At 38.6% G+C, this 22630-nt stretch overlaps 1 protein-coding gene across 6 annotated transcripts; it reads left to right on the plus strand.

Annotated features, from left to right (window-relative positions):
• The first annotated feature begins 381 nt into the window (after positions 1–381).
• Positions 382–22630, plus strand: LOC137985374 (mitogen-activated protein kinase kinase kinase 3-like). 6 transcript variants are annotated; one of them, XM_068832964.1, is made up of 23 exons: positions 400–538; positions 796–924; positions 3937–4040; positions 5560–5603; positions 6291–6390; positions 7243–7452; positions 8056–8093; positions 8776–8974; positions 10868–10906; positions 11669–11728; positions 11923–11987; positions 12467–12552; positions 13571–13657; positions 14321–14542; positions 15980–16041; positions 16297–16383; positions 17122–17247; positions 17543–17672; positions 18401–18471; positions 18650–18753; positions 19053–19217; positions 20914–21039; positions 21076–21209. In XM_068832964.1, the coding sequence occupies exons 2-22, from the start codon at positions 921–923 to the stop codon at positions 20993–20995; spliced, it is 2085 nt and encodes a 694-aa protein (XP_068689065.1). In that variant the 5' UTR covers positions 400–538; positions 796–920; the 3' UTR covers positions 20996–21039; positions 21076–21209. The 6 variants fall into 6 exon arrangements, with proteins under 6 accessions (XP_068689067.1, XP_068689069.1, XP_068689065.1 ...); XM_068832966.1 differs by having other exon boundaries at positions 382–538; positions 8788–8974; positions 20914–22628; XM_068832968.1 differs by having other exon boundaries at positions 384–538; positions 8788–8974; positions 14333–14542; positions 20914–22630.

The raw sequence follows: 22630 nt of genomic DNA on the forward strand, positions 1-22630 counted from the left end.
CGCATAAATGAAGACGTTATGATTATCAGTTTCCATCCTGACTCCCCAAGGCGTATAGCACAGGGTATTTCCAGACGGTCGTGAACAGCCATCTATGACAGCACGTTAACGAGAGTTGGCTACGCACGCGCGTTTTGAAGTTTTGAACAGTTTTTCCTTGTTCTCTGAAAATCCGCGGGGTAAAATGAGCAAAATCACACGTTCTATGGAAAACTTGAACCCGGCACAATATTTATATTTTCTTTCTTATGTTGATCACAGATAGCCTTACGCTAATCCTGGATTACGTTAATCGGCTTTCGAACAACCGGGCCCTGTAGAATAGACTGGAAGTCCATTGCCTTTTCCGACCAGTTTGACCGCGTGTAGTTTGTAAAGATTGAGACTGGCGCGAGACATCATTCCGCGAGCTGTGAAGAGGGTTTCTATCAGCCAAGGTTTGAAAGCAAATCATGGATTCTTTATCTTCTTTCCGCAGCCATAATAGTTATGCAGAGACGAGAATCGTTATCGCTTCGAGGTGGCATATTTGATCCACGTAGGTTCCTGATCTTTTGTTGCTTACAACCTCGAAGGCTCTCGAAGTCGCTGAGGTCCAAACTAATCATATACATAGCTATTTTATTTCAGGTTGAATAAGCATAATGTTTTTTTGTTTTTTGTTTTTTTTGCCTTTCACTGACTTTTAAGATGTCATTCTATAAGCTTCTGTTCTTTATTTTTTTCTGTGAAAGATGAAAGAACAATAATTAATTTCAGCTCCAACGGGTTGTTAATTTCTTTACGTACATTTAGGCTCTCATCGAAGATCGGCGATCCAGCCGAAGTCAATGAAGTGATCTGTGTGTGCAATCAAGTGTACTGGAGTGAAAAATTCCCCGTTAACATACTAAATCGCACTGAGAACAGGATTATATGAAATGGGTGAGGAGGCATATTTTATCTACATTGTTATCGAGTAATTCCGACAGTGGTCGTGTAAAGGCACCGGCCATTCCGTCTGAACACCAGAACGTGGGAAACTTTCCCATGGAATGTAAACTTTGCACTTGTAATATTTCTAAATGAAAATATTTTTTCTTGTTTGGAACAAACGGCCTATCTCCTTAGCTAACACTCTATTGAAACAACACACACCATATTTCTGGTCGTCGGTCTATTGCCATTATCAAACGAAGACTACAAGTCGTGATATTGTTGTTATGATGATTTGTCTGTTCGGGTATTTTTTTAAGTGTTCGTTTTGCTCTCTTTATCGAATCACCTAGAGATAAGTATTTTTCAAACCTACACTGGTTTGTAAATGAAGTTTGTTTAGCTTTATTCTTCGCTGTGAGCTGTCTGTAGATCATAGCTTGTTTTCAATTTCTACTTCATTTTCTGAATACAACGCTGATATTAACAGACTGTTAGTTTGATATCACGACTTAGAAAATCACTTGAGAAGCAGTTGTGTCGGTTTCGTATTGTGGCTAGTTTAACGATCGTGTCAATTGCAGAACTTCACGAGAATTTGATGTCGTGAAAAAATGTACAAACTAATTAATACCATGACGACTTTTTCATACCCAAAAATTATGCCAACAAAATACAGCAGCTTTGCAGATGAACAAAACTGCCCGCCGCAGGAGTTTGACTTGAGGAGGGTTTGTGTCTTGGTTTACTCTGTGGTGGCTTTTATTTTAGGAAACGCACGTTTCAGACATTGAGTATTAAATAAATTTATTTTGGTTATAACGAAGCTTATAAAACCATTTTAATGTGCAAAAGTGTTTTACAGGGTTTAGACTTGAAGAGATCTCAAATCGAAGCAACTTTGATCACGGATCGAATTCATTGAGAAGCTTTGGTCACATGACCAAAGCTAGCTCGCTTGAAAAGGAAGTGTTATGTTTTCCAAAAAGCATCAAAGACTTCGTGTGTGTTGTTTGTATAAACTGTGCAATCAGCGAGTCTTCATGAAGCTCTCAAGAGGTAAATTTTTAACTTCCATTAACGTAATTATTTTCCGAAGAGAGAATCTTGCTTCCATATTTGGCAAAAACGTTGCTCATAGGTGAATTTCTTGTAAACAGCAGTTTGCTTTGACAAGATTTCCCCTTAAGCTGTTACATGTAGTCTTCACCGATTTCTTTTATCTATCTATATTGAATTAAGTCTGGAATAAAGTGGGATTTCTTATTCATCAGTCTTGAAACATAACAGTTTAGTACAACAATCACAGTATTATTGTCTTTGACACTAGACTGCTTTCTAGTAGCAACAGCAGCAAGAAAAAAAAAATTGATAACTGTTACATTCTTCAATACACATGCTTACCTGTAGTTAAGGAGAATTTTTTCTTGTGTGTCATAGCTAAAATTTTGGACTTTTTAAAACTGAAACTGTTTTGTATATAGGTTGATCCTTATGAATGCACATCTGTCAGTGTTATTTTATGACAATTTATTACCACAAAATGGAATTTAAAAAATCATAATCCCTGTTTATCTGAGTGAATAATTTTCAGACAAAAGAGGTTTCAAGTTATTCTGATTCTGATGAGGTACCCGATGTGAACTTGACCCAGTATACCTCATGAGAGGGAAAAATAATGATTATCTGAGAATGTCACTTAAAGAAGACCACAAACTGCACTCTTGTTATATCTGCACTTTCATGTAAAATATTTAGGAAATATTGCATTACTGAGTGGTACTTACATACAGTAATGAAAAAAATATATTTTCCTGATATTATTGTTATTATTATTATCATCATCATCATCATTAGTAGTAGTAGTAGTAGTAGTAGTAGTAGTAGTAGTAGTGGTAGTAGTACTGTTGTAGTATTAATTAATTAAAGTTTTTGAGAAAAATTATTACTTTTTTTGTGATCCTGAATTTGACATCAAAATCCCATGACTGATTAGTTGAGAATTGCTTATGTGTATGTTGCAGGTCATTTTGTTCCTTAGGTTAATTTGCAACAAAACTAGGCCATTTTGTTTCAGACAAGGTCAACTTGTTTCAACCTACAGTAGATCAAGTTGTTTAACCTACAATAGGTCAATTTGGAGCAGGTACAAAACACAGGTCACAGGTCATTGTTTTACCAATACAAAAAGTATCCTAAACTTGATCTAGGTTGAAACAAGTTGACCTACATGTAGGTTGAAACGAATGGCCTAGTTTGGTTGCAAATTAATGTAAACAACAAAATGACCTGTATTGTCTTTGTGTGTAGAGTCTTCTGGGCATATTTTTGGTGGGATTAAGGGGGTAGTAGAAATGCCTAGATTTATCTGGTGGACACAGTAGAATATTTAATTCACCTGCAATGGCGTCGAAGTCATTGTTACGCGAAAGGTGTTTTGGTGGAACTTAAAACAAAATATACTCTTACGGAGCTCAAGAATGGAACATCAATTGGATAAACAAAACAGGCAGTGAAAAATAAATATCTGTAATCTTGAAAGCGACGAGTAATGGTATTCAACAACAATTGCATCTTTCGCAGTCAGATCTTTGTTTCCAATATTTTACTAAATGTCATGTTATGTACAACAATGAAACCAAATGGCAAATTATGTATGGGTTTAACAAACATTGAAAGAATCGAAGGCCTTGAATGCATCTGTCTTTACTGAAGTTGCATCTCAGTTGTCTGGCTGTTTACATTTATTTTATACTCAACTCAGCACAGTCTTCAGGTAGAGAAAAGTGGAAATGTGACAGTGAAGAATTACTTGAAAGAAAGCTTGTCGTCTATTTTGTGCTTCATTATTCACAGAAAAGGTTCTTCAGAAAAGGTTTGATCCTGCCTATTCCATGTCCAAGGACTGTATGGGAGAGAATACTAAAATGCAAATATGAGTTCTGCCTTAAGAGAAGTGTTTGGGCTCTTCTTTTGCTTCTTGTACATTGTGTAATACTACAAAAACTCTTCTTTTGACAGATGATGACTTGGAGAGTGGGTACCTCAGTCCTGGGAGTGATTCAACGATATCACATGGTCAAAAGCAACAGAATACAAACAACTTTCTCATGCCTGAACACAAGGTAATCATATTGGTTGTTCCTTATGCAGAAATAATTTCTTAATGGAAAAGAAAATTGATCAAATGGACCTCAGTATTACAGTACATGTCTTCTTATCAATGATAAATCACAGTTTGTTGATCCACAGCAAATTTGACAATGTTCATGTTGCATTTTTTCATAACCCTTTCCCACCTGAGAGTTTAAGACTTTTAGATTTTACTTTCCAGTTGGGGGTGCTTAATAGCTGTTAATGTGTTAAAAATGAAAGGGCTTTTTGTGGCTTGAATGTTATTGAAAGCCAATAAGCAACAAAAATAATCATCTGATACATATTCAGGCACAGGGTGCTTAGAGTATTTACGAGGCTTCAGTTTCTGGGGCAGGCTCACATGTACCATGGCTTCTACATGTATTCTATTGACCACACAAAATAAATTGCTAGGATGAAAAATAATAATAACAAAAATGCCCGATTTTAGTGTTGTTTGGGCATTCTTTAATGGACAGAGATCAGACTACACATCTGTATTCTGAGCATGTCAGCATTTAATTTATTGATAGCAGAGGTTCATGTACACTGTACTATGGTATACCGCAACTTATAACCCATGAATTTTTGGTCGATTTGGCTAATCTATGTCTCATGGTGCAAACTCACAGGACATTTCTCATGCAAAAACCCCCGTTTGCATGGATATTTACCCTGTGAATTGCTGTAGCAATCATGTCTGTTGAAAAGAAACCATGCCAGCGGAGAAAAGGCAGCAGAAGAGTTTTCATTTTACATGGAAAAATACAAACTTGTTTTCTGGAGTCTAGTGGTGTGACATTAAAAAGGTGGTTGCAAATGGTGTTCCAGAATGTACAAGAAAGTAAAAAAATATGTTCTCAATGTCTTTGAAGTTGAAGAAAAGTTATGAGCAGACTTTAGAGGCTTAATCCTACGGTAACATGAACTTTAACCGAGTAATTTTGTAGAGTAGAGAATTTAATACACTGTGTTTACGAACTATGAAATTAACCAACCGGTCTAGGGAGAGAAAAATTACAGCTCCACTGGAAAACACTGACAGGAGTCATCCAGACTTTGCACATTCTGTCCTTTCATGGTTGAAATTTCTTTCTCAGTTAAGCAAAAAACTGCCTAGTTTTTTAGTTTTTGACACGCATTGACAATTAAATTGATTAGATTTTTTTCCAGAGACCGACACGCTTTCTTTCTTGCCAAATTTTGAACAGTCCATCGAAAAAACACAAAGCATCACCATCAGATCAACACTGGCTTTTTACGAGTGGGTTTTTGCTTGATATGTAAATTAATGGGAGGGTTATAAAATAAATAAACCCCTTTCTGGCTTGCTGGTATGTTGGCTGATAATGTCCTTGGCTAAGAGATTGTCCTCGAAATTTAATTTTACTCTCAAAGGTTTGCATCTCAGCCGCAGGCATTGTCAGCCAACATGCCAGCTACCACTGAGGTTTATTTACTAAATGACAGAAAGAATAAAGTGCATTACATCTCTCTCTGTTCTTTTAGTCCAATACAGTGCGCATCAAGTTTGAGTTCAGGGGAGAAAAGAGGTAACCTCTGAATTATTAATTTTATTTCTTGTTAGAGAGTACAGGGAGACAGACATTATTGTGTGCCCAAGATGTAGTACACAAACATGTAGGTACAGTTTCCCAAGCATTGTTTGGTGACTCCTACATGTAATTGGGAATGGTGGGATTTCTGGCCTGTACCTGGTCAATTGTACGATCCTGCCCCTGTCATCCCTAGTTTTAGTGTCTTTTAAATTTAATCGTGTTTTAATTATATCATGGGCGGTGCCTCGCATGGGTCCTCGTGTCCCGTTCGCACCTTCCCTTTTGACCTTATCACTTCGTATCACTTTGCATATATATTTCATTTCTTTTCGGTTATTTCTTTTTTGGTATGTAACATGTGTAATGGTCAATAAACTTGTTAAAAAAAAAAAAAAAAAAAAACTTCCTTTTGGAGCTGTTACTTTGTCTGTGAGTTCCTCCTGATGAGGGGCATTTGAAATTCCCATAAGCAAGAATCATTTTCACCTGGAATTTAGTGTCTTTTCTTATTGTCAATAGTTTACACTCTGAATCCATTTTTGCAGTTTCCTTTGTTCCCACAAAAACATCCTACCTATCGAGGCATATACACCAGACAGACACAGCTACCGCAACTACTGTAACCTTAGTTAGGGTTAGGGTTAGGGTAACCCTAACCTAAGCCATTCTTGATTTCCACAGAATTATTCCAGTCTCCAGACCTGTCATTTTGACAGAACTGCTGATAAAAGTGAAGACAGCGTATGGACAGGAACTCTCTATGAATTATGTGGGAAATGAGGTACACCGTACATCCTGCCATTTGTACTTTTTCTGGTCATTTTACATGTACGTGTATTGTCAGTGCCTGTCTATGAGTCAGAGAGCAGTTGGCTCAGGAAATGTTGGATTGGCTGTGTGTGGGATGGGTAAAGAGGCTTGTTGGATGGCAGTTGTGTAGGAAGGGTTGGGATGGAAAACACTTCAGTGGGTAATTAACCCATTCACTGCTAAACCGGCCATTATTAGTATTTTACTCTGTCTAATGCCGGTCTATTTTACTCGTCAGTGGAGAACCCCCAGGAGTCAATGGGTTAAACATTTTTTTCAGCCAAATAACTTTGTATCATGGTGTTGCAAGGTGACAATTCGGAAATTCAAAATGCTGTATTTTCAAAATGAAAGATGTCATGGAACTCGAAACTTGCAAAAAGATTTATTGCTAGCTCATCTTCAACCTCCAAAAGATACAAATTCAAAGCACCTCGCCGTTTTGAATTTAGAATTTGATGAAGTCACTGTGAAAACCATCTATGGAGTCTTTAAATAATAAAATATTATAATTTATTGTAGTAATAATATTATTATTGTTATATTTAGGGCGTGTTGGATTGCCCCTATTCCGGAATAATATATAAAGTGATGATTGAAAACGGTATATCTGGCATTTTGAAGCAACAAGGATGATAAAGATATGTTTAAAGTAGCATTTTAGCAAGTGTTTGACAATTTTCGTGTGAATCTCCATAAGAACAAAGGATTTCTAACTTCTATTCCATGTATTCCTATTCCTTAATATGGTCAATCAAACGCACCCTTAGCATTTTAAGGTTAATCTTCAATTTTTGAGCCAACTTCTTTTTCCCCTCCTTAGATTGCAAATGCAATTCCTATTTTAAACCAGTCAGACCTTGACAAAGCTATTGAGATTTTGGATCGCAGTCAGCACCTTACAAGTCTGAGAATTCTCTTGTCATTGCCTAATGGAGTTACGGAGAATTCCTGCCAGCAAAAGACAGGAATGCATCCCCCAAGTAATCCCAAAATTGGATCTCTCTTTGGTATTGCAAGCAAGCCATTTTATGTAAGTAAAACATGGTTAAAGCCTAGATAGGGTTATTATGTAATTAATTTGATTGGGTGACAGGAAGTATCCTTTTTGTACAGAGTAGAGTTTTTTTTTTAATAATTTATTTTAGCTTTTTCATAAAGTTTACTTACACTGTATAGAGTAGGTAATAAGCCTTTCAGCAAGTTGATAGCTACATGTAGCTTTCAATAATGGAAAAATTTAAATACAGGTTGCAAGTTTGCTTTTCACCCTGCATGACACACAGTGAAAGGTACTGCATGCTTCAAGTTACACCTGAACCTGTAAGCTTCTGTTTTTGTACCTCACTCATTGCCATGCTTGCATTGATATAATGGCTTTCCCGCCGGCTGAGCTTGCAAAAGAGGCGGGAAATGAGGTTCTCACACAGTGAAGGGGGGCTGGGCCTGAGTTAGGTTATCACGTGTCTGTTTCTTGTGTGGCAGACGAATGGCATTCAGTGTGTGAGAATTAACTATTCCTTGGCTTAAAATAACGTAATGTTTAAGAGACAATAATTTAACTTTGCATCTTCTGTCTCATGTCACATTAAGTCAAATTATTAAACACTTGACTGTTTTCTTTTCTTTACCTTAGAAAAGAGGACGACCAACTAGATATGGCTTGGGAAATAGGTAAGGTCATTAGTGTCCCAAATGTTACGTACTGGTCAACAAGCATTGTAACGAGATTAATTAGTTAGTTTTGATTATTTGCAAAATTAAGGTCAAACTTCAAGTCATGCTCATCACAAGATCAGTGAAGTATCATTAATTTTATCCAATTCAGGTTCAGTCAAAATGTGAAACTCGATTGTTGTAAACTGTCACTGTATTGTACTTGAAGAAACTTACAGAATTCAAGGTTACTGAGTAAGGCAAAATATCTAAGGGAAGAGAATGTTGTTGATCATTTTTTTCGATTAAAAGATATAAACAGTACTTGACTGTACAATTTGCATGTTGCAGGATTAGCTGTATTTAACATACTGACTTTTGAGGAATCACAGATGATGTTAAGATAAAAATAGTATTGCTTTACATGTACCAACAAACTCAACCCACATAATGACGTGCAGTCTGGGAATCGAACCCGGGCAACATTGGTGGGAGGGGAGTGCTCTCCCCACTGCGCCATCCCTGTACCACTGGAATTGCAAAGTCGTTGACTCAGTCTTATCCTGACTTCCCCTTTCCCTGTACCTGGTCCCCATAAATAAGATGTTTTGCAAAATGCAGGAAACAAAGTGAAGTAATTGTTAGGAATTTTGGGGTTCTAATATTGTTGATTTAGAATTTATGTTAATAATAAAATTAGGCATCTTTCTAGATCACAGTCAACACCAGATGAGATTGCTTACATTGCTGGGGACCCACCCAACACTCCCAGTCTCTCAAGGTACAGCTACATCTCGTACATGTCATCCAGCAGTATTCATACCACAGGTCGTAATTCACCTCCTCCAGGATTCCATCAAGATCATCAGATCCCTGTACAACCTTTTCACATGGTCAGGGTAAGGACTGTCATGTTCTTTTTGATGCTTGTGATTTTAAGCTACTAATATAATACAGTTTCCACACCAGCCTTGGTTGTAATTTTATTACAGTTCACTTTGAGGATTGAAGGTGATTGTTGACTTGTGTTGGTGTTTATGTTTGAGTCAGTGGAATGTTTTATTGGGACTAACTACTGTAGAACAAGTCAAAACATTTTCTTTGCATGGAAAAATAATCAAAGGACAACTGTGAAGAAGTCGTGGATATAATGCTTACAAAATGGGAGTTCTGTTGCAATCAGTTGCTTTCTGATCTTGTTTGGAAATAATGACTGAATTGGTGTTACATTTTTATCTAAGAGTAATGCGTTATCATTGGCAGGCTACTCCAGGTCATTTTTAAATATCTGAAGAGTCCTCAACTGTATAAACAGCTACGAATGCCTCAGTTTGTGATAACTGAAAACAAGGATTGTTTCCAAAACTTTTCAAACTTTCATACAATCTGGAATGGATCATGAAACATGCTGTATTTAGTCGCATTTAATAGATGCAAAAGAGCCAGGTGAAAAGAATCGCCAATGGGTGTTTTCAGCTTCTTTTAACTTTTTACGAGGTTGTTAAAAGCCTATGAAGTAACAGAGGATAGCCATTTAGCTTGGAAAGAGTGAATTTGTGTTTGATTCTTATCGCAAAGGATTGCTTCACTATTCAACTTCAACAAGGTGATACCGAAAACATCTGGATATTTCTCAACTTTGCAAACACAGCTATCGATTTGTTTTAACCCCGTCTTTTACATTTAAGCACCTTTAGCTTTTAAAATAATATGTTACAAGTATACCTAACCAATAGAGTGATGAAATAATAATTATAATAACAAACTAAAAGAGCGGTAGTTTGCTTTAGGTGAACACAGTTGTTACTGTCCGTGACAATCTCACGGCCAGCTCCTTTGCTAATACAAGTGGGCCTGTGAACTTGGCAGATCGGCGAGCAAATGTCTCTGCACATTCATTTTCAACACACAGCGCCTTTAGTCTTCCACTGAGCAGTGGCTCAGTAAGACATGCTGATGACTGCAACGAGTATCAATCCCGTTGGAATGAAGGAAAGTCTAATAATATTTCAAAGTATTACGTTGCAGCATTACTTCGGTAAGGGAAACACTGGTACCCCAAGCTCATTGTGAGGGAAAGCCGACAAAGTTATAAGGATCTGTATGGGAATCTGGATAAAAGACCTGAAAAGATAATTTTACGATAAAATTCCTAACCTTATTGCCATTGTGGGTTGCCTCCTTCCTGTGTGTTTTTTCCAGATTCGACGCAAATTAAGCCATTATCAGTTCCTCGATTGTCAACAGTTACAGTGAAATACCAAGGCTGAACACTGAATTCTCACAAGCCCACTAAATTGAGTCAAATATTCCTGGTTAAAATGTTCCTGCAGTTAAAATTCCCCCGTAGAATTCACAGGCAAAGATTTTTCTTTCATTTCAATCCGCTTGCCACTCAATTGAAGCGCTGCCAGAGAGGTCATGCGGCTGTAAGTGTCCCAAATGAATCACTAAAACAATGAAAAAGATCCTCTTCCACACACAACACCACACGGTGACCATTCAGTTTCCGCTTGGTTATGAGTATTAATTTTGTTTGTGGCTTGGTAACGAGTCTTTGTCTGTCTTTGTTTGGTAACGTCATCATTTTGTAGGCTTTCCCTCGCAGGAAGCTTGGGGCGCCTATGAGAAAAACATCGGAAAATCAATATTGATTTGAAGTCAACAGTGTGGGTGACCAATCCAGAAAACCAACCTTGCATGCAACTTAATTATCATTGTGTACAAACTAATTTTGAGTTTAGTCCTATGTCAACTGTCTTGAATGAGCAAGCTCTTTGTTTTCTTTGAAGGGTGAGGGAGAATTCATTCCAGAAAGCCAAGATCATGTGGTATGTATTGGAAAAAGCAATATTGTTATTACTATGACTGTATGGGAGGTGACTGGAATATCATTTGCCATCAGTTAGGATTTTACAGTGCTGTAGTGGTTGTCATTTTTATTGCAATAATAATTTAATGATCATGCACTAGTACCAATCGAGTTGGATTTTATAAAACTCATTTACAGGAATTCAAAATAAAAGGTTATCAAGGTGTCAATCATTTTGTTTCACCATTATCAAATGAGAGGAAAATTTTCCAAATTTGATGATGGTGCTATAAAGTCATTTAACCTGTTGACCCCTCAGGGGCTCTAAGATGCCCCTAGTTGACAAGTCAAATCCTCTGGCATTAGACAGTCAAATCTGTCAAGTCTTACTCCCAGGATTCAATTGGTTAAACATGGTGTAACCTTTTATTGTTAATATTTGTGATGAAAATAAGTGACCATAAGGCTAAATAAGGGAAAATTGCGTGGCTTAATAAAAGGCCTGCCTCTTTATCCTGAGCAATGTGCGGTTCTCATGTTGTACTTTGTTGTGTTATGAAAAATGGTTTAAACTGTGATAGTGATTATTCGTGCCCTTTCACCTCAGTGGTCTGCCATGAGTGAGTGAAATAATCTGATGCTATAGGTAACAGGGACAATATTGATTTGACAAAATTGAAAGAAATAGTTGCTGGAACCCATATTTATGCAACAGTTCCAGTATTTCCAAGATGTCCGTTGAGTTTATCATGGTTCTGTTTTTGTTTGCTTGAATTTCCAGGTTCTTCCCAGACTCCAGAGATCAACCAATGTCTGGTTTGACCCACTCTCACACAGTCAGGTAATGAACGTAGAGTGGTGCATTGTTTCCGTTTCGGAGGTCAGTCTACAATCTTCATCAAACGTCTCAGTCAGTCATCAACCCTTGTGCACCACAACAGCACTAGCGTTTTTCATTAAATTAAGGTTGCACTTCATTTAAGATCTTGTTGTCATGGAGTTTGAATTTTGATCATTCTGTTGCCCTCCTTAAAGGTGAGGATTGTTTCCAGTCCAAGTTCTGATGGCTCATGGAGAGGATCATCATTTTCAGTTGACAGGTACTGTTTTCTCTTCCTTTTCCCTCTCCTATTGGAGTTTCTTTTTGTTTAAAGCTGTCACAAACCCATAATGATTTCATTTTTGTTCAAACTATTTCATGTTTTCAATGAACTTTGGCTCGTTCTTAGGGAATAGCATTATTTTCAAGCAGTGCCTAACAGTTTAACCAAAATGTAATCATGCATGTATACTTCTACAATGATAACACAAGGGCACTTTTTCAGGGTTAGGCAAGCTTGTGACCACCAGGTAGCAGTGAGGAAACTGGGTGTCCATCTTTCGATACACACCTTGTTGCTTTTCTTATGTAATTAATGCTGTTCGTATGGGAGCTAGCCAAAAGAAAGACAGCATGTTTGAAAACGAACAAGGTCAATTTCAGCTTTTCTTTCACCATTGGAAGGCTATATAACAGAAAGCGTATTTTTAAAGATTAAATGTTGTAATTGCTGTAATTACTGTTTCTCTCTCTTTTCAGTGGTGGGGAAATGCAGTCATTTCAGAACTCAACAAGATCAGCCTCAAACAGCTCATTAGTTCTTGCAGCAGGAATGTTTTCCTCAGGTATAGTTGACTGTAACACGTTAATAAATATGCCCTACGGAACGATTATTTCAGTAAGCAAAACTGAGAATGTTGTGCATCAGGAACTGCTGATAAAGGAACAACCAACAGCAGGGCAGTCTCAAGACATTCAAGTGGAGCTGAAAATTTGTGACCAGATCCACTAGTGACTAAAAGTAAGGTTAATTTGTTCAATAAATCAATCAGTGTACTGATTGGTCTAATGATCCGTGCTTCATTAAGATCAGTCAAGTTTGAAGTTGCTTTAAAGTTTTTATTGACCTTGTTTTCCTACAGACCTTCCTGTAAATCATAATACATGTACTGTCTAATCCAGTTTTCACTAGCTTGTTCCATGCTCCTTGCCACAATTTCACTCGTCGTGACCCACTGAGAGCCTGGAACAGGTAGTTTTCCCTAATTTGTATATAGCTATTTCGAGAAAGTTTGTCAAGAATAAAGTGCACGCGACAATCCCGAAAGGTAATATGGGATATGATCAATACACTGTTGCTAACGACTGTAGCTGTCGAACCTACTTTTGTTACTTTCCTTCAGCACTCACAAACATATATCAGTGGCCTCCGGTACGATTCTTTTAAATTTCTTTGAAAAACAGTGCACTTAAAATCACCCACAATACCTTTCAGGATTGTCGCGTGCACTTTTTCTGACAACGTTTCTCAAAATAGCTGTATAGAGTAAACACTGAAGTTTGAGGCAAGACAAGGTGAACTTTCAGCCTCATGTTCGGTAATAAAGGCATAATTGAAACAAAACGTATTTTGTTTAATTATCAAAATAATAGAATTCAAATATCAACAGCCTTCACTTTGTTTAAAGATTGATATTTGTTTTCCAAAATTGCCTTCTTTTGAAATCAGTTCTTTCTTGCCGACTCTTTTAACCTCATCATCGTTAAACCGTTATGAAATAACTTGAAAGTTTTTTTTAATTGAAATTGACCCATCAATGTTATGATTTTGCGTCTTCACAACTGAAATTTCTCCTCTTACAGAAGAAGACATAACTGACTCAAAAGCCCACACCTATCCCAGGCGTAGAAGTCACACAATTGGAAGTGCAAATAGTGAATTCCATGATGGTGGGTACTTTACCCTGATGAATATATTTGTAACGAGCGTAAAAAGTAAAAGTGTATCGTTATAATCATGCTTTTTGGGGAGCGATATTCTTGATGACTTTGGAGGCATGCAGTGTGCAAGAAGTCACTCAAGCCGCTGTTACACGTTGAAACATTTAGCTGAAACTTATGTGTAACACCAAAGCAAAAAAAGCTTTGCACCGTGTAACATAAAAGGTCGAAACTCGTTTGGGAACGTTGAAACTGGACTCGAAATGTTGTTTACGTGGCCTTAGCCAGTATTTGATTGGCTTGCGCAGCGTAGCGTAACAAGAACGAACGAGACCAGTTTCACGAAGTGCTGTTACATAGTGAAACTCCTGTTTTTATCACCACTGCGGTTTTACAGAGGCAGAAAGCAGTTCTACTTTTCGTGAAACTTGTTTCGCAGCGAAAGTTCAAAAAGGTTTTACGATATCGACCATGTTACACGGTGCAATGTCTCCTGAAACTTGTTTCGCAAGCGCCGTTGCACACAAGTTTCAGCTAAACGTGTTAACGTGTAACAACGGCTTCATACTGTGAATGCTATAAGGCAGTGTTGGGCTCCGTCAAATTCTAATAATTAAAGCTTGGGTTTTGAACATTACTAAGAATATAAATCTTTTACTAACCGATTTTCAGGACCTTTTTCAGGAAACCAGATCTATAATGGAACTCAAAATTCCCGAAAGCCAATCCCTGCATCAATGAGAACAGATCAGCAGATTAGTCCTGCGAGTAGCAGCAGTGGCAGCAGTGGTCTCCTTGCGGATATTGATACCGGATCAAAGAGACGCAGGCGAGAGTCTGAACTTGAGTTTGCTGTGCAGAAGCTGAAGGAAATGTCAACAACAACTGCCAAGGGTGAGGGAGAATTCGGTAGTGTTAACAAGAACAACAACTAAGTCAATGACAGTAATTTGATTTAATAGACGAGTTCACGCTCTTGATTGCATCATGGGTAATCAGGACAACATGGCGGGAAATTCAAAGGTTTGTATGGAAATTCGAAGCAAAGTATACACAATGTACTGTACATGACTCTACTTTATAGAGTTTCGCCTTCATAAACCAAACAAATAAGTCATGTTCACAACCGAGATCCGTTGTTTGGAATTTCTAAATATTGTTTTTTTGTCTCCATACATTCTCTCAAACTCTTTTTAATAAAATAATTTCTACAACATCCATTCTCTCCAAGTTTATTCTGCCGCACCTTTGAGCGCATACCTTCTGTTTTGGAAAACAATTGCATATTATGAACACTTTTCATCGTTTTGAACTTCCTTACAAACCTTTGAATTTCTCTCCATCTTGCCCTGATTACCCATGATGTACTCAAGAGCGTGAACTCGTCTATTGAAGAGGGAAAAAGTAATCATGCAGCACGCAGTTTAGTACAGTTCTTTGTCGTATTTTGCAAACAACACTGTGAAATAACCAAATTTAGGATTTTGACGACAACTTGAGCATAAAATTGTGAACAGTTCATTCTCTATCTTTACTTCAAAATCATACATACTAATTTGCCTAAGAGTGACAGCAGCAATCTCGAAGTACTTTGTGCAGTTAGATTTTGAAGTGACGTTTTACTTAGTTGACGCCGGCTGTCTTCCTCAAACTCCTTACTTACAGTGAAAGGTGTGTTCCTGTGGCCCAAATTGCAGAAAATATTGGCTGTGGTCTTTCCAGCAAATTTATGACAACGAGCTTTTCCTGTTACTTCCCTTTCTAATAGATCGTGGTGTACGGTTTATGGGTGATAAGTCGTTCCTTTTCTGGTAAGGTCAATCCAATTTGAACGGACAGCCCTTGCTTGCACGAAAATGCCCTCAAACAAATTGCATTTGACGTAAGAAACTTAAATTTCAAGAAATCGTTTTGACTCGTTGATAGCAAGAACTAACGATAGTCAAACCTCATAGGCGAGCGAAGTTAAGTTATGTTGAAACCCTTCTGGTAGATAATAGTCGACATTTTAAGGTTTGCATCTCAATTTTTGATTGCACAGATGACAATAACGCGCTGAAATAAGAATAGAGCAGAAACGTACTCACTCTTGCCTGTAACTCACTGTGGAAAGAGAAAGGATGATGAAACTATGTATATGGGGTAGACAGATTAGACCACGGAAAAAATAGATTGGAGGGTAAGGTTTTGGATGGAGAGGGACGAAGCGAGGATAAAGCGACTTGTACGGGAATTGGACGACATTTCCCTAAGGGCATGCACAGGACGGAACTCTTGTGTTCCTATAAGGACTTCTACTGTAAGACATAGTTTCTGTTTGTATTGTTGCAGTGCCTGAAGTTCCCATAAACTGGACAAAAGGCAAACTTCTTGGAGCAGGGGCTTTTGGGCAGGTAGGTTATAAATTACTACAGCTTTTGATATTGTTTGGTTCAGGACAGAAAGGATTAAAAAACAACTTCTGAACATACCTTTTCTCCCCTGTAACTTTTTTCCTCTAACACTGAATGACTACCCTTTGTTTGACGGTTTTGCCCTCCAATATGACCCATGGGACGTGAAAGTGATCATTCTGTCATGAATCCCAACTGAAGGTGAATCGTTAGTCTGCTGTATTTTAAAGATCCTCATGTGCTGGCTCTCTTTAGGTTTATTTGTGCCATGATCACGATACAGGAAGTGAGTTGGCTGTCAAACAAGTTGAAGTAGGGCTTTTGAACACAGCAACGCAAAAGGTATATCCACATTTTAATTGACTTGATGTAGGCAGAAGCAACATGGTGCGATTTTTACCTTTGAGGGCAGCTTATTGCTACCTCCTCCTCATTGCTGGGTTTCGGTACTCTGATCAGAAGATGCGAGGAGACGACTTGCTCTAACAGTTTTCCAAGTGGAAATGGTCATTTTTATGGTCCTCTCCGTCTCTCAAGCAAAAATGCTTGTGTTAAAATTCCCAAGTACGAAAGACGTCAAGTGTTTGGAAAAAAAAAACAGCCTGAAAGAATACTAGTAAATCAGTAGGAGAAGTTTCTCCCGCTCGCTTTAGATGTCATCATGATTTTAAACACGAAGACGCACTATAACAGGCGTGGTGCCAAACGATTTATCAATCAACCGTGGACGCAGCCAAGAGCTCTGTGATAATTTGTTAAGTAAAAAAGTACCTGATGGCAATGTGTCCGTAATATGTCATAAATCTGTTGTTGTTTTTTTAAAATCCCCATTCCCTTGTTTCGCGATAGAAATATCTTTTCAGGCTTCCGTCTCTGAGTTGCTGTTTGTTGATCACCATGTTGGATAGTTATCTAATAAGAAATGAATGAATTCGGACAAACGTAATAGTGCGCGAAGCGTCCCCTTTTATAGTGCGTCTTTGTGTTTAAGATGCATTTATTTCAGCCTGCTAATTGCGACTCGTGCATCAGTAACTCTATAAGTATATTAAATTGACCGCATTACTGTCAATGTTCCAGGAAGTAAAAGCACTTGAAGCGGAAATTGACCTGCTGAAAAACCTCCAACACGAGAGGATTGTGTTGTACTATGGAACTCAACAAACGGATCTTCATGTTTACATTTTTATGGAATATATGCCTGGGGTAAGAATTTTTTTTTCGTACGAGAAAAAGTAATTTTCATCTGCTCAGTGAATCACTTACGGCTGGTTGAGAATTCTCGAGTTTCACATCAATGCGAAATTGTGTTTCCATTGTTGAGGTTTGCCTGGAAGGGACATGGAATGGGAGATGACATGTGTGAAATTATTTGCACCAAGAGTATTCTCCTGCAGAAGGCAAACCTCATTTCTGGAGAAACCGAACGACTTGATATTCAGCTAACGGATAGCTTGTCGGGTTGGGATATTGAAGAGTATTTTTGGTTCATTTACCTCAGGGCTCAGTGCACGAACATATAAAACAACACGGGGCTCTGAACGAAAGCCTAACGAGGAAATACACGAGACAGATTCTTGAAGGAGTTTCTTACTTACACACAACGCTTATAGTTCATAGAGACATCAAAGGTAAGGCTGCTTTTTTTCTCTTTGTCCGTATTCGTTTGGTTTCTAAATATAAGATGATGACGCCTTTTAATATCAAAACGTAGGGTTGTGTGCATGCGAAGAAAAGCGTAGCGCGCGTGAGTGTAGACCCTTCTTGGCCTCGCGTGAAACTCGCGCGTGATGCTTCATGTTGTAAAGGCAAGTACATGTAGTTCTCTAGTCCGCCGTGTTCAACGATTGCTCAGAGCGATCGACCTTATTGTCTCAACGTCATTTTACTGTAAATACCACAACCATTGTTTTCTCCTGTGCCATTCTTAAATTTGATAGATTATGCAACTTACTTTTTTTTCTCGTGCAACTCCTCTCAACGTTGGTAAGTCACTTAAAAAGAAATGCGTTTCGTTCGACTATAATCACAAAGCGCTTAAGCCTGTTTTTATGGAAAAAGGAAAAAAAACGCGTACATGCGAAGCAGTCGCATTGCGGTTCCTGTTATTTGCAATGGATGACCCTGACCATGTAGACTGCTAGCAGTCCGTTCTGAGTCGACAGTCGAACCGCCCGCTTTAGTCAGTCTCGCAAGCGAGCCGAGGAGAGAATGGTGGTAGAGCGAGATGTCGCTTGCGTGACTGACTAAAGCGGACGGTTCGACTGACTCAGAAGGGACTGCTAACAGTCTACTGACCGTGTAGTTATGGAACATATTGGAAGTTCTTACGTTTTCGTTTTTTTCATTTCTTGTCAAGGAGCAAATATACTTAGAGATCTACGTGGAAACGTAAAACTTGCTGATTTTGGGGCGTCGAAAAGACTGCAGGTACTTTTGTATTTGAAATCTCTGACACAGCAGGTCTTTTTTTTTTGCAAGGATTCCTTTTGGTCGATGTTTTTTTTTTAAGTAGAGCACCAACGTTTAACCAACAAAGATTGTCATGGAGTGCGACGAAAAATTTGTTTGTTTCTAATGGTGTTTTTGCCTTTTGTTTCTCTTTCAGACCATTCGTAGTAAAACAGGCTTTCGGTCTGTGCATGGCACGCCATACTGGATGGCACCGGAGGTTATAAATGGCGAGGGATATGGCCGGAAAGCGGACATATGGTGAGCTGATAGTGTGTGGTACTTTGTGCCATATAAATTGGTCGTCTCCTTTAGAGGTGTTACGCTATTTGCAGTGGTGTTCAATATTGCTAGGCAGTGTTTCCTAACATTTGTTTCGTCCTCTAAAGCTTACCACAACAATGCTGGATTCCTTGTACGGCTTGTGCAAGGAATACAACATCCAAGCTCTTGCTCTTGTTACAGCTCACCGTAACTGTAAATATTTTTGTCAAACAAGAAAATGGAAAGATAAAGCGATTCTTGTTGTTCATTTTGCCCGCCGTGCCTCGCTTTTGCAGGAGCCTTGGCTGTACTGTTGTGGAAATGTTAACAACTAAGCCTCCATGGTCAGAATTTGAGCCAATGGCAGCTCTCTTTAAGATTGCAACACAACCCACTGAACCTGAGTTGCCGCTTGATTTGTCAGAGGATGCCAGGGACTTCGTGCAATCCACGCTTACCAAGTGAGTGAAATTTTAAAAGCGCTGCTCTTAACCGTTGGAGCCTGCAGGGGGGTTTCCCATGAAGTGGGCGGAATGGGTCGGTGGAGGCTGAAGGGAGTGGAGGGTTAGGGTTACCACCCTCAGCTTTAATTGTTATAAGATTTTCACTTGGTACTGAGCCAGTAAGGCCGTCTTTCCCACAATTTTCATGGCATCGTCGTCCTCATTACTGCCGAAAAAAGTAGCCGGCTGCCATCGAATTGTAACAAAGGCAGTGTCCTTGACGGTCACGAGGCAGCACAAACTCGATGATTCTTATATTTTCTAATGTAAAAAGCGTCGCAGAAACAACTGAAGGAATTGTCGCAACTAAGCATGAAAGAAAAATCTCAGTCTTGAACAGGACTCGAACTCCATGACTGTGTGATTGGCAGCAATTTGCCCTCCCTTGATAGCTCAGTAAGTGGTACACAAAGTGTGCAGTGCAAAGCCTGATTTTTTTAGACCTCTTTACAACAACTCCTTTATTTATTTCCGCTAACTGCGACGATCTTTCACTTTGAAAATCGTCTCATCCTCAGTTCCAATATATTATTTTCTTTATCGCTTATGAAACCTATTTGATTTCAGTTCATTTATTGCTTTTTGTTTTTTTGCGACAAGCAGCAATTGCAGCCTGCCGTTTGCCGCGGTGCTGAATCTAGAAAACGAAAGAAGAAATAGCACTTAAAAAGTGATCCAACTAATAGCTGACTAGACAGGAGATGTAGAGGTTAGGGGTTTGGTCATCAACGAGGCAACAGCGAGAAACGGGCAGTGCGGAATAGTCCTACAAGGGAAGGTTGTATTGTCAAGAAGCAATAGAATAAGTAGCTCAGGCACTACAAGTCCTAGAAGCAGACGGAATTCTTTTAGATGTGAAGCCAGCAAAGGCAAATGTTAAAGGGACTGTACTAGAGACGTTAGATAGATAACTGACCTATGAGAATCGTGCTATCTATTGACCCCTCAGGATTGTCAGAGAGCAACAGGTGGGGCAGATATTGCTTAAGGTATCCTGTGTGTGAGATCTTCCTAGGATATCACAGGCGTGGTGATAAGAGTTTATGCTGTGACAGTGGAGTTGAGGTAGAGCTTGCTTGTTAGCCTTTGAACGAGTCGAATTTCTGCTCGCACAGTTGATTAGATGTCTTAGAAAGTGACAGGTAATGAAATTCCATTTCAGTGGACTGCATTGGAAAAGCTATCTTTGATAGAAGGCGGCGTGGTTCAGTGGTTAGGGCATTGGGTTTGCATGCGGTTGACCCGGTTTCAAATCCCGTTCTAACCTCTGGTTTGGATTTGTTTCCGGTTTGGATTTGTTTCCTGTTGTCCCGGATTCAACTCTACCACGCTTTGTAAATTGCCAACTGGTTGCCTCCTGCCAGTTGGGGTTCTTAATCATATTTCTGTTAAGTTTGAATTGTTTCTTTCAGATTTTTAAAAACTATTGCAACTTAAAATGGTTGGGCTCTTAATAGTAGGGTGCCTGTGAACTTTTATCAACGGAGTTGATAATGTAAATTGACCACCGTACAGAGATTTTAAAAGCTGACGTTTCGAGCGTTAGCCCTTCGTCAGAACGAAGAAACTTTAGAAACTATGGTAGCTAAGTGTACTTTCACTGTGAACAGAGCATTTACATTTTTGTTTTTACATTTCTCTTCTTGTTTTAAAGGAATTCAAGACAACGCCCCTCGGCAGATGACCTGCTTAACTTTAACTTTGTTGTGAACTCAGCAGTAACCACGTCTTTATGACGAAAAACCTGATAATGGCGAATTTCAATGGGCAGGTTTTGGCCGTGTTAACTGGATTCCAGAAGACCAAATGACCGGCTGTGTTAACTGGATTCCAGAAGACCAGATGACCGGCTGTGTTGTTCTTAGTCAGGCATAGGAACACGAAAAATGGATTGGCACTATGGACAACGCCAATTGCTAAAACGGAACCCCAACGAAATTCCGATTTCCTGCCAACCAACTTTTTGGCGAGAGAGATGTCCAGCCATTTTGTTTAACAAAGTACAGTCATTGTTGCAAGCAATGCGCGTTTTGAGCTCGGCAAATGTGATTACGAAATGAGGCATTTCGGGGACTCGGAATATTCGCCCTGAGATCTACGGAAGGGCTATAATTGAGGCAAAAGAAAAACTCGATGGAAATTACAACTTTACTAGATTGCAAGACACTGTGGGCCCTTACAGAAGAGTTGATAAATCCCTTTTGGTATTATCAGAGGAAAGTAATGAATGTGATACATTATCGACGATTGGAAGATTTAAGTACTGTGCATGCGCACTAGAATACTTTTGACCTCCTAACCTGATGCGCATGCTCAAACCGAAGTAATCATTGTAGCAGTCTAAGTCAAACGTAAGGTCGCAATAGGCCTTCTGCAACTAACGATCACATGGTACAAAATCCGCCATGCTGGAGGGCAAGCTCATTATTATTCCCCCACTGGGACATTAAAACAAAGAGACCTGAACCAGTCAAGCTTGACTTGCCTTTGTGTTAATGTCCCAGGAATAATAATGAGCTTGCCCTCCAACATGGCGGATTTTGTACCATGTGATCGTTAGTTGCAAAAGGCCTATTGACATCACAAAGGTGGTGAGCAATAAATAGTTTCCTCATTTTTATTTTTCAGAGAGTACGAATACAACTCGCACTCCTTAATTATTATTTCCTTTCACAATGTCGTTATCGGAATTCGCAAAGAGTATCGTGCAAATTTCAGTAATCGTACTCAAGCTGGCTTTTCGTCTTCAAACAACAGAAAGAAATGATCTTAACTCGTATAACTTAAATTGTTCACGTTTAACCAGGAACCGCTCAAAAGGAATATTTGTGCATCTTTGACAAACTCTCTTCTGCCACTTTAGATGAAGTCTTGCCGAAGAGCATAGTAAATATTTTGGCGGAACATTGTTGTTTTGAAAGTAACATTAGTTGGATATCATGGTTAAGTGTCCAAGTCTTTATTTCGTTGATGACGTGGTGATCTCCAGGGTTCATGATTAGAGGTCTTCTGTAATTGGGTAAAAAAATTCCTTTCTGCACCAAAGAGAACGACATGGTCGCTCCCTTCTTTAAATTGGTTACTGGAACTGTTGGAGCTGAAACTGACAATTTGGTATTCGATTCTGCAAAAATATCCCTAAAAACACTTGTAAATGAAAAGTATATGAGAATTGGTGTACATATATGTATATATATTTGCGATAATCAAGCAGAACCGTATTAATTTGTTTTATTTTTTTTTTCTTACGTACAGTTTTTATACAATAACTCGCTTGAATTAGTCGCAGGCTATGACGCAAACAATGTATATTGTACAATAATGGTGTAGATAACATCTGGTAATATTGTAAAGAATTAAAGTTCACTGAA

This window comes from Montipora foliosa, chromosome 14 (assembly GCF_036669935.1).
Source record: "Montipora foliosa isolate CH-2021 chromosome 14, ASM3666993v2, whole genome shotgun sequence".
In the NCBI taxonomy this organism is placed as follows: Eukaryota; Metazoa; Cnidaria; class Anthozoa; order Scleractinia; family Acroporidae; genus Montipora; species Montipora foliosa.